General features: G+C 37.7%; 1 protein-coding gene across 1 annotated transcript in view; it reads left to right on the top strand.

Moving 5' to 3' along the window:
- Nucleotides 1-12,896, top strand: part of PLCZ1 (phospholipase C zeta 1) — a gene marked incomplete at its 5' end in the record, with an annotated part of 95,465 nt that overhangs the window by 4,012 nt on the left and 78,557 nt on the right. Inside the window, one exon of the mRNA XM_006269471.4 lies at nucleotides 12,179-12,380. Within this exon, the coding sequence (XP_006269533.4) occupies nucleotides 12,179-12,380 (202 nt within the window). The remainder of the gene's footprint in view (nucleotides 1-12,178; nucleotides 12,381-12,896) is intronic.

Genomic DNA, 12,896 nt, shown 5'->3' with positions numbered 1-12,896 from the left:
GAAAGAAATTATTAATACAGCACTATAAGCATGCGCATGTCTCAATTTTAGCTCCTAAAAGTCCACTTCAAAGTATTGGAGCTAATACTGGTCCAAACAGTCATTTTATTGATCAGAGGCAATTTGAATCATGAACTGGAGTGAAGAAAAAGAGAAAACACTTTCTTAAACTATTTTCTCCATCATGAGTTATTGCTCCTTAAAATTAAAGTTAAGAAAAACTAGAGATGTACTTAAGATAGACTAAAAAGCAATGTTTTGAATAATTACTTATTGTACAATTTGCTACCTTTTTAGTTATCTATCTGGGTCAGTCATTTCTAAAATAGAATAAATCGCATCAGAATTAAATTATATTTGAGAGAGCTGCTTTACAGCCAGATTAAACTGAAGCTTTTTTTGTGTGTGTAAATTCCATTGGTTTATTTAACTGCTATGTTTATGTTCATTTTTGTTAGGACACTGTTGTCAGTAAAATGTAGGACATGGCTTATATTTCTCTCTCGAATCAAGAATTGAATAATGTACGATTTCAGTGTAGTGTTTCACTCATGTCATTCTTCCAGCCTGATTGTGTTGTTTTAACAGTATTATGTATCTGCATTTGTTTCAAGCAGTGCGGTCACATTTCTCAGATTGATACCTTTTTAATGTTGTAAGAGATGTGAGAAGTTTAAATATAAGGTATATTGTAACTGCTGCGCAAAAATTAACATCAGTAAGACCTGGTGCAACAAAATGAGTCTAAATTCTCTGTTAAGGTCTCAGGTTGTCTACAAACTTAGTTAAAAACACTACGTTGGTTTACATTTGGATACTTTTCTTTCATATGAGCTGACCCTTTTTGAGGAAAATTGTTTTTCTCCCTAAATATAACTAGATAACTGCAGTCTTTGAACTGTCATTGCCTTTTATAGCATTACACAAGAGGATCTAATAACCAAGAAAAAGTACCCAAAGGGTTAAGTGCAATAAAATTCTAACAAAAAGTATCCTCTGTACCAAAGGTTAATTTTATCATAGGCTTATTATATTGTCTTTAACATACATTCCAGCTGAACATTTTAATTAAATGGAAACTGTTTACAGATTTAAAAGAAGACAGACCCTTATTAGAAGGCCACACTTGACTTTCACTTTGGATTCCACCTTCAAGACTTTGGATCCAAAGAGCTGTGGCATTAAGGATTTAAAATCTAAATTTTCCCAATATTGTGAGGGAAGTAAGGGAAAAGTGAGCGGTTGCATTTATACCATTGTTATGCAAAGATCGTTACAATTTTCTTGCCATGCAGAATACAAATGTGTAATCATTTAAGTCTGCCATACTGGGCATAGAATCTGAAGCTTGAGCTACACTCTTTTTGGTTCATGCATCACTATTAGTATTAACAGTTCTGCAAGTCAGAGTCTATCCTCATTTTCATGTGTGCAAATAAATGGTCATTAACATATGTTTGTCATATAAAGTTTCAGTGTGGTATCAAAGAGGGCAAGACCAAGAGTTGTGACTAATTTATTTATGGTGATTTTTGTATTATTTTGTGCGTTTTTTCTTTCATTTATTAAAAGTAGTATGTATGCATAGCTAAATAAAATACATTTATTTGCCTAAAATTGGTGTCTTATTTTACATTTCTTTATTCTTTTAGTGTGTCCAGATTTCATTGCTATTTTCATGCTGTTTTGTTTTTTTCCCCTCTTTTTTTTTGTTGCTGTTCTTTTCTCTTTGTGTTTCTCTTTTGTTATATTGACTAGCTGTCTTCTAGGGTTACTGTATTTCCAGTTACAAAAAAGAGGACACCTGTGGAGGGGAGGAGAGAAGGAAAGGGCTGCCCCTCAGCCCTGCCAGTGCCCTTCACTCCTGACCGACAGCCCCCTGTCCCCACCAGCCCTGCTGGTGCCCCTCACTCCCAGACACAGGGTCAAAAAAACACATGCCTGGGAAAACCCGGACGTATGGTAACCTTACTCTTGACTTTCAGCATCAAGTCTTTTTACTCAGTTTTCCCCAATATCCTCTATCTGTGTTTTCTCATTGCCTCCCCCTGTTCCCCTTGATAACTGTTCCTTGTTTGGGGAAAAAGGGTGAGAATTGTTAGGGTTTGCTTGTTCTATTGACTTTTCCCCCTCTGTAGCTGAGTTTGCTCACAGATGACGCAGTTCTGTGGAAATGGAAGACCACTCCTTTTAATTGCTACACCACTGTCTTGGATTTAGATTCTGGATAGAGCAGGATTCAACCAGGAATTTGTTTAGCCTGTAAAATCCCATCTGTCTCTGGTACACTTCAGTTAGTGAAAGCAGCTGCCTGAAACTGTAATGTGCCTTCTCTGTTGAGCTTCATAGCATTGTGACCAGAGGCAAACTTTGCAACTCAGCTGAGAGCTGAGTGCAGCTTGTAAAGCTGAACTGTCATTCAGTTAGTTGTGTGTGGAAGCTGAAGTCCTGACATGCCTCGTGAAATTAACCTTGTGAGCTACTCTATGAGCTGTGCTTCAGTTAGCTTCCCAATGTGGAGGGCCCAGTGATTCAGGATTAAAACATTCATATAGAGCCCTCTGCATACCATTAATACAAAAGCAAGCAGGTAATGAATGAATAATTTATACTATTTATAACAAGTTGATTATAGTTTTGTTTTCTATGTAAAGTTATCTTGGTTGACTCAGTTTTGGCAGTAAACACTTGCTAGACTGCTTCATATTTTATTTTTGTATTACAAAAATAGCATAATGACATTTGTTATGAGTAGCGTGTATGAGAGGACTTTGAGCTGCAATCCCAGAATGTTCCAAAATGCTTTGCAGAATTGTTGAATAACCTCTTCTCTATCTCAAAACAAGCATAGGCTCCTTGTCCTACTAGCCTTACATTTACTTGCCCCCTACTCAGCTAGCCTTATCCTTTGGAGCAACTTGGGGCTCTGGCCTGATTCTGTCTTGTTTCTGTGGATTCTTTGAGTTCTTGCTTTCCAGTCTGAGGCATTGAGTGGCGCTTGCAACATGATGAGGAACAGCAAAGCTGAGAGAGGCCCAGGAAAGAGAAGATAGATTGTTGGCGTGGGCATTATGGAACATGACTCAGCCTTGGCATCCTGCTGAAGCCAGCCCTTCCCATGGTGTTGGCACAGAACCCCTATTTGTCTTTTTACAAGAAACTGAAAGACTTTGATGTTTTATTACATGTTACTCACTGTCCAATAACAGCTATACACCTTTGTTTACTCAACCTGTTCTTAACTGAGGTTGTCTTTCAGGATAGGACAACATTTTACTCTTCTGGAGATGTAATGTGTAATGGCAAGGTGTTAAAACAGCCTAATTTAAAAAAAAAATTGTATATTTTTGCCTGAAAAATGGTAAAAATATGCTAATAGATAGATTTAATCATTCAAAAACAACAACAACAACAAAACCTTGAACCCATCAGAATATACTCTTGCTGTTATGAAAGATGCCTATAGTCAAGTGTTTATCCATATAATGCTTAGTAGCTTTGGTTTCTGTTTTGAATTCCAAGCAAAATCACTATTGTTTTTCATCTTGTTTGTTTTAATACTTGAAAGTAATATTTAACAAAAAACACCATATGGTGCTCATGCACCTATAATTCAATAAATGCTCACACTTGAGATCACTTTGTGGATAATTTATGACGTGATTGGCATGGTACTTGACTGATGTGCTAGAGTAAATAGACAATTTTGTGCAACTGTCATTCTGCATTCCGTATAGAATATGCTTAATCATGACGATCTGGTGAAATCATTTGTCACTCTTACCATGTGTATTACAGTAAGTGAAAATGGCAGATTTTGACACATGAGTGACTAGTCTGCCACTAGTTACAGCCATAATCTGATAAATTTGATAGCATGGCTTGTCAAGGTGAGAACAAGTATTGACCAAGCTCTGTATATGTAAGAAAACATAAAAAATCCATTAAATATTATTATGATGTGAAAAGATGTTTTTTTTATAACCAGGTAACCTTAAATTTACTAACAATCTGAGGAAGTACAACTTCATTGTTAATTTCAGTAATGCCATGAAACAAGCTGCTTTCAAATTTATTCCACCACACAAATTTCAGTTAGTAGAAGTTGTAGGCAGTGCTAATGCTTCTTATGTTTGGCAAACGGATGCCTCTTTTGGGAAACTGTTGTAAAAGTAGAGAATGCATGAATCATACTTGACAGCTCTTCCTCATTTATCATCCAAATTTGAGCTGTGTTTTACACAAACCTTCTGTTATTCCTCACTTTTATTGTTACAAATTTATATTGGGAGTCCTGAATCATAAAATAATATAAAAGAAGCCATCTTTTATGCTAAATAAATGAGTCCTACACACTTTTAAGGGTGCTGTGCTCTTGTAATTGCCCTTTCTTCAATGCTTACTTGATAAGATTTGAGGGGTATAATGTAATGTAGATATGCACATTTTGGGTGCGGGGGGGGAGGGGTTGTACTTGTATGCAAAGGTTTTATCTCTGGTTTGGGTCCTTTTGTCACTGAGCACTACACCTACATTTCAAACACAGAATCCCAGTACTGAAGAGTTTGCAAGATTCCATTTTGTAGCTGGTAGCAGAAATCTGACACATCTACATTTTGTCATATAACAAATGTCAGCAATCCAGGATATTTATCTAAAGGCAGAAGTTCATTAGTTAATTCTTCCGTCTTAGCCAGAATGTTCTCTTTTCAGTATATATCAAACTATATGGAAAATACAAGCCATACAATTTAGGCATTATTATTTATTATAATGCTTTTTTACAGGAAGGAAAAAAAGCCTCATATACAAGGTAAACATTATATTCTTTCTGAAGTGGTTGGAACAATTACAGCATTGTGTGTGTTAAAATACAACTTTTAGTCCATTGTTAGGCTATCAAATTTCATTCTCAAGTTCCGGTTTGATGGTACTTTATTAAACCTATAACAAGTAATCCTCTGAGAATTAATTATTGAAAGGTGCTGCCTTACTTAGATCAACGTTTTAGAGAGGGTAACATCTTTATGAAGAGTTTCAAGGCATTTTGCAAACTTAGTCCACCCAGAATTCCTGCAAAAGTTACTGAATGCAGATGAAAATGGAAGGTTTGGCACAGTTCCAGTTATTAGTGATGTATTTCTTATCTTGCTTGGTAAAGCGTTTCAGAAATATCTCTCAGTCTACTTATTATTTCTTCACACTACGTTATTGTAACTTGATAGAAAAATTCTCTGAGAGATACCATGGTGCCTTTCAATTTTGTCAGGAAAATGTAGCTGGAACCTAACAAATGAAAGCAAAAACCATTTTAAAAATCACAATCTTGTGATTTTAATACTGGTGATCATCTACTTTCTGTAAGGAGGAAAAATGTCTGTTTATGAATGTGTGGTAATGCAAGCGTAAGGTTTATAATATCAGCTATTTCTCTGGAGGTTTTGGGATGGCTACTGTCTAATGTGTGGAGAGAAAGTAATTATTCCCCCTTTTCTCTCAAGCAGGTCCATAAATATACATCATAAACTAAAAGATTCCCCAAGGTAAAATAAAAAGAGAACACTGTAAGAATGTTTTCCAAATGTCTGCCTTTTGGAAGCCATCTCTTTTTCAATTTCTTCTTTGTCAAGGAAACAAATACTCTGAAGAATTTTTTTAAACTAAACCACAAAGAAGCTTAAGGAAATAAAATTTAAAAGCACTGGTATATAATGAAATACACATATCCTTCCAGTCTCTCAGCTTAGATCATAATTCCTCCCTTGACTTTTGTGGCTGAATGATAGTATAGTTAATATTCTGGAGATTTACCTTTATTAGAAGGAAGGAACAGGAAAATACTATTTTTCTTGGAAAGAACTGATTTGGAATCGTATTGTAGTCATCTTTGAAATAAAAAGATATACATTCTGAATCCTAATGAGGCAGATACCTGAATAATAGACGACATTTAAAAGGTATAAAAGGATAAGGGATTTTCTTGGGAGGGCGGGGGGAGGGGGTCAATCCCTAAATACCTGCCCTAATGCAAATCAACTGATTATCATGCTACTATTTTTGAAAGGGTCCCAGTGGAGAAAAAGATTAGGGGTTCCCTATGAGACAGCTGTGTGGTCTTGGTAAAAACTTCAGGTTCTATTCATGGGAGATAAATGATAAATGAGCATTCTCATTACAAAAGAGAAATCATTCCAACAGTGAGCAAAATATGGTGCGATTCCTTTCACGAGCTGAATATATTGATTTACTGATATTTTCTTTGAAGGACCTTTGACCTTGAATATAGTCAGCATGCCAAAACATGTTGTCAGGGTCTTGAAAGCCATATAGCGAAACTTCATAGTTTGTGTCTTCTGAACATTTCTTCTGAAAATGTTATTTGGGGTTCTTTTGATTAAGCAGTTCTTGAAGTATAAGGGAGAAAAGCATGTTTTCCCACCTTCAGTATCCCAGGGGGATTTTTGAACAGCGTAGGCTTAGAAGTTACTTCTTTCACCTTTATTTCTAGACAGAATTTTATAAGAGGGATATACTGGTTTTCATGGAAAGATTTGAAATTTAAAGAGGTGAATTCAGATAGAACTATAATTGTACCTGTATAAGAGTCCAAAACAATATTGCTGTATTATCAGCCAGTTTCTAAAATCCTATCTACCTTCCCTTTTTTTAAAGCTCAGGGTGGGTTTAAAAAAAAATTAGAGGCTTGTAAATGACAGTAATGCTAAAAAGGCAATAAAAATCAGGCTATCCCCAGGACCTGAAGAAAACTCTTCTTCAGTTCTGAAGCAGACAAAGATGCAGGCAAAAATCCTTTCCTCCTTTGATGGGAGAAAATAAATATGACTCAGAACAGAAAAATCTTACATTTATACTCAAAATCAGAATCAAGCTAGTTCTTAGAAGCTTACCCCCCAAAGTAACAGATACTTAAAAATGTCTCCTTGAACATTATTTCAACAGGAGATACTGTGTCATTGACAAAACCAGTAGATGCAGTCTGCACGTAACAATTCATATCTTCAAAGGTTCTATAAAACTGTACGTGTACTACCAGTGTCATTACAAATCCACTCTTCTTCCTGTCAGAAGGCGAGGGAGAGGTGTATTTTATAGACTAATGCAAGGGTTGGCAATGTTTTTGGGCAGAGTGCCAAACACATCCACAACTTCAATTTATAAGATCCTGCCAGGTGTGAACGGCAGGAGAGCCATGAGTGGCCTAATCCCTGTTGTGGCCGTGTAGCCTCGACCCTTTCCCTGCCATCCAGAGGCATGAGTGACAAGCAAAACGTATTCAAGTGCCACAATGGCACCCGTGCTGGAGGTTGCCTACCCCTGGACTAACTGAATCAAAGATGCATAAGGTTTCACGAGTCACAGCTCACTTCAACCTTAAACTTTCATATAATCTGATGAAGTGAGCTGTGGCTCACAAAAGCCTATGCATCTCTCATTCAGTTAGTCTACAAATAGCCAGCCAGTCTGACATGGCTAGCTACCTCTATCTTTTCCAAAAGGTTTTATGAAGGCATTTTGAGCAGTGTTCAAATACACTTTTTATTTGCTGTTATTTCAATCAGGTCCAGTTCAAGGACAGCAGCTACAGTTGAATGAAAATGAGCTATAAAAGCAATGCAGAAGGGGGGAGCGGGGAGGGGAGGGGGGCTGTAAGGTGTGTAAGAGAACTCAACTTACTGTGAATAGTATTACACTTAATGATTAAGGATGCTAAACTGGATAACATTTATCAGAATATATGATGCTTCAAGAAGAGGTCTTAAGAAGTACAACATTTCTGGTAATGCAGACATCTTTTACTGCAGAAAAAGGCTGTGCCACACAGTTCAGAAAACAGCAGGCAAATGTCACATCATTCTTATTATCAAATATACAAATGTAAAATGGGAATTACTGACCTAACAGTAATTCCACTGAGAAAGATCTGGGACAGATGAAAAAGGTCAGAGCTGGCAGTGCATCACAGGTGACTCAAAATGAAACAAAACAAAACAAGAAAAACATGACTGAGGGAATTACACCAAGCTTGAATGTGGTGCATTTTGAATAAAATAAGCAAGGTATAATTACACTACTTCAGTTGGTATTTTGTTCAATACATTTGAAAAATGAGGCATGTTGGAGAGCATTTAGCAGAGGATGATTAAACAAAAAATTCTGAAAATAGGACTTGTGCAGACATGTTATGAGAGCTTGTCCTTAGACAATCTGAGCAAAGACACCTCTGAGAAATTTAGAAACTCATGGGGAGATGCACTGAGATATTAAAGGACACATCACTTATTCAAGGTTGCCAAAAAGGACTGAAAAAGACATAATGGTCATTATTTTGATCTTACAGTTGAAAGCCTGCAGGCAAATGGCTGAATTTTTGCAAAGCCCCATTAAAATCAATGGCAAAGCTGCCTGTCCATGTACTAGCAATTACAGAACTGGGGCCTAAAACAACACAAAATAATAAAGAAAACATACTAATTGTAAAAATATTTAAACTAGAGACAACAGAGTTTGGAATCTACAATTGACAATATTTAGACCCAATATAGGCCACCATCTAGAAGGGATTATAAATGGTATAGACTTTAATTAATTCTAATTAAAGGTTAGTGCAAGAAGCCCCTTTCAGTCCAAATGATTCTATACATTTATTGTAAACTGTTCCTGTTTAAAAAAAATTATGAAGGTGTATCAAACGTATCTCTGATTCTAAGGCATAGCTATCCTTCAATAATCACTAGAAGATAGCAATTAAACAACAAATCTTGGGATGCTCTTCTATAACTGAGACGCAAGACAAATGTCTGAATAGATTATAAATGAACACAAACTTTCTCAAACTTGTAATAAAAAAATACTTTCAATCAGGACACTTTAAAACATCCCACGGGTAAATACAGATCAGTAATATCTAAACATACAAGAATATAAAAGTAGAGTCAGAGAGTAAGCAGGAGTTCTGTCATTCAGTAGAGAGACATCAGAAATACACTTGTGAGATTTAAATAGTTGCAACATTTGTGCTGCGAGAGGCTGGGGGAAAAAGACTGTCGTGTTCAATTTATAAATAATTATAATAATGGCAGGGGATCCTGGGGGTCAGCCTGCCAGCCTGGGGCTGCTCCAACCCAGCTCAATGTGCTGTGGAGGGGCTGGCTGGGGCATGAGGGTGCTCCAGTGGGGCTAGCTGGCAGGTAGCCATCACCCTCGTGCCACAGCTAGCCCTATCAGCATGTATGTGTGCATAGCTGTTCGCTAAAGAACTTCACTGCAGGATAGTACTTGTATTTACTAGTACTAACTGCAGTAGAGTTGATTAGTTTTCTGTAGGCTAACAGTGGTGCATGTGTAGACATTGAGACTTTACAGCAGAGCTAATTAGGCGGCTCTACAGTAAATGTCCCATGTAGATGCGCCCACTGAGCAGACACACGAGCAAAGCAATAATTGTTCTATTTGCTGCTCTTCAGTTGAATAAAATATAGATGGACTTCCTACATTATTTATTAGAGCAGTATGTGCTATGTGTTTGCAATTGCAAATTATTTCAGTGGAAATAAGGATGCCTAGCATCTTGCTGGTACTTGAACAGGACACATTTAAAGCACCCTCACTGCGATTTCAAGCTTTGTTCAGAAAAAAATTCTCTATTCCCTATTTGTAAAGTAAATTATGCTTATTAAAATAATTTGAACTCTCCTTTTTCTTAATGCATTGCTGGTCATTTAACAATCAGTAAACATGGACAGACTTTTGTGATTAGACAAGAATATCATTAATTTGCTAATTCATTGCTTCCAAGTCTCATCTCAAAGATTCTTAGGCATTTAGATCTCATCTATTCTGTCCCTTTCTTGCCTATAGTAGGACAAAAAGGAGAACCTTGGGATTCAATGAAACCAGCTGATATCTTTAAAAACATCATTATCTTAATATATATCAGGTGCTAAGTGGTGCTAATACTTTTTAAATGTGTTTTGAAATACTGCTCATTTATTGGAGTAAAAAAAAGTATAACTGCAAAGCATTTGATACCCCACTTCTATCATTCTAATCAATGTAATTATAGATTAATTATCTAGATACTGTACCTTTAATCAACATGCCTACTACACTTCTCTGGTATAGGATGTAAATTACTAGTGATTCCTTTTGCAATGGTCTGGAACTAAGGTGCACAAGTGATAAAATCAGAGAGATGGAATGGACCTCAAATGCCATCTAGTCCAACCCCCGCCTCCCTTCACACACAAATTCAGGATGCTCTATTCCTACATTATCACTATCCCAGAAAAATGCCTATCCAGTCTCTCCTTGGAAAAAATAGCCACCTTCAAAGGAGCACCTGAACAGAACCAGGGACCAGTTGAACTTCAGTCATATGCTGTACTACTGGGCTACATCCCCATTGTAAGTGGCTTTTTTTTTTGGCCAATTAAAGCTTTGCCATATACATTTGACAACAATGTTCAGGATAAATTAATATTTCATTACAGTCACCTATCCTCATCAAACATATGTTGCAAATAGAATTAAGTAAAATTCTAGAAAACAGACTAAATTTCATAGTTTTACAAACTTCTGTGATTGAAATGATATAATTTATAAGCAGCAAAGCGCATGCTGAAATGTTGCACTGGTGACGGTCAATAATCAAGTGGGAATGCCATTCAGTTCTTCTCAGGCTCAGACAGAAGTGACAGTTTTCACCTGACCTGGTCCCAGAAAAAGCTCTACAGCCGTGACCAAAGAGAACTGCATGGCTGTAGAGTGCTTTAAAAGGGCCCAATCATAAAAATATATGAATTATCATTGCATGTGGTGCAGTGTTCCTTGAGATGGGGGAGCAGCCTGCTCCCCCATCTCGAGGCACACTGTGCCCCAGCCAGCTCCGCAGCTGGCTGGGGAGCAGTGTGCCTCAGCGCAGGGGATCCACATGCAATGGAGCCCCCATGCTGAGGCACACAAAGACGGGAGCAGTCAACTTAAGGCTGCCTGTTCCCCTGTCTCAAGGCACGCTGTGCCCCACTCAGGCAAGGAGTGGCTGGCTGGGGTGCAGGGTGCCTTAGCACAGGGGCTCCACAGTGTGTGGAGATGGAAGAGCAGACAACCATGGGCTGCCTGCTCCCCCATCTCCATGTGTTGCTCCCTGGTTGGCTGAGGTACAGGGTGCCTCAGCGCAGGGGATGCTTAGCCCCTACGGAGGCTGGCTGTACCTCAGCCAACCCCTCTCTTCTTCCCCCGCAGCACATGGAGCAGTGGGACAATGTGTCCTGCTGCAAAGCACAGGTGCAGGGGTGTGCACAAAGTAGCAGCACAAATTTGTGCCACTACTATTTGTGCTGCTGTAAAGGCACGCCTCTGCTCATGTGGACCCAGCCAGTTGGGTGTGGGGGATCATTGTGACTCCAGTACTTCCTGCAAAGCGCTATAAAGTTACAGCGGGTAGCTGCTGTCTTGTCTGTGTCTATCTTTGCCTAAGTAGTGGGAGCAGGTTGCATATTTTATGAAATTTGAGGGAATGCTATAAACTTAAATCTACAGGTTGTCTTTACAGCTATCGCTTGAAATTATTTGGCCATATGAATGATAATATAATAATTCCCAGTTGTCCTGCTTTAGGTAATGTTTCATCGGTGTTTATTAGATTCTTTCCTCATCTTAGGACGGAGCTCTCTTGGCAAGAATCCTAGGCTACAGGAATATCACTGGAACAGTCTCTGACTGACACTTTTCAGAATTGTTCCTGATCTCTTCACAGAGAACACTATTAACTTCTTATCTCTTCTTATGGATTTCTGGATGGTATTCTCAAAAACAGCCACAAGTAACATTTTTTCCTTTATACTAAAGTGCTATTCTTAAGGTATAAAATCCTTAGATCATACAAATCTTTGCTTTTGACAGTCACAGAAGAATTAAACATCAGGACTAGTTAAAATAATTCTTTTGTCATTTAGAATGTCATTGGCTGCAGAACTATAAGCATTTGATGGATATCTTCCTATTATATTTGAAGACTTCAACATTTCAGGAAACCATGTCATGTAACCTTTAATATATTCAGATCCGAGTATTAAAAAATAACACCATGAAAAATAGATAGCTAGAAACATGATTTCAGTTTCATGTAATTTTTTTGTTTCCTTTTTCTTTCCTTTAGTGAAAAAACTGAACCAGATGACCTTTGAAGGATTTTTAAGATACATGTGCTCAATAGACTGTGCAATATTTAAACATGAACACAGAACTGTTTACCAAGATATGAGCTACCCATTATGTGATTATTTTATTTCATCTTCTCATAACACCTACTTGATATCTGACCAGCTAATAGGGCCGAGTCACCTTTGGGGCTATTCAAGGTATTTATAAACTTTTAAAGTATCAAGCTAATTATTTTGCAGAGTGGCTTCTGTTATAATTTCTTAAGGCTTTCAAAAAAAAAAGTGTTAGTAATAAAGAGTAAAAGGGTCAATCCTGTTAAAAAAATACCCTGGAATAATGTTCTCTGAAAAAGCTAGAGTGGGATTTTATTCTGTAGGTGTGGATGTTGATGTACACATTTACTCAATATACTAACATACCACGCACACCTCCCCCGCCTACCACCTCAGCCCTCCAAAACTGAGATCTGTGTTTTAAGTAAGGAAGCTGATGTTCATGAAGGAATAGAGGGAGGGTGATGCTGCAATGCCTTCTGGGAGCTCTGCTCCCTTCCTCACAAATAGGAGGGGCGGAGTCCCACTGTCATGTGAAGGTGAGTGGCAAGGTTGAATTTTGAGCTCTGCTTCTGCAGCCAGAAAGTGAGTGATGCTGCTTATAGGACTCTGCCTCTTCTGCCTGCTGCTGGGAACATTCAGCCATGGTGAGCCCATGCA

The sequence above is a fragment of the Alligator mississippiensis genome, chromosome 4 (genome assembly GCF_030867095.1).
Source record: "Alligator mississippiensis isolate rAllMis1 chromosome 4, rAllMis1, whole genome shotgun sequence".
Taxonomy (NCBI): Eukaryota; Metazoa; Chordata; order Crocodylia; family Alligatoridae; genus Alligator; species Alligator mississippiensis.
The sequence above is the reverse complement of the archived record's forward strand: the minus strand, read 5'-3'. Positions and strand labels throughout refer to the sequence as shown.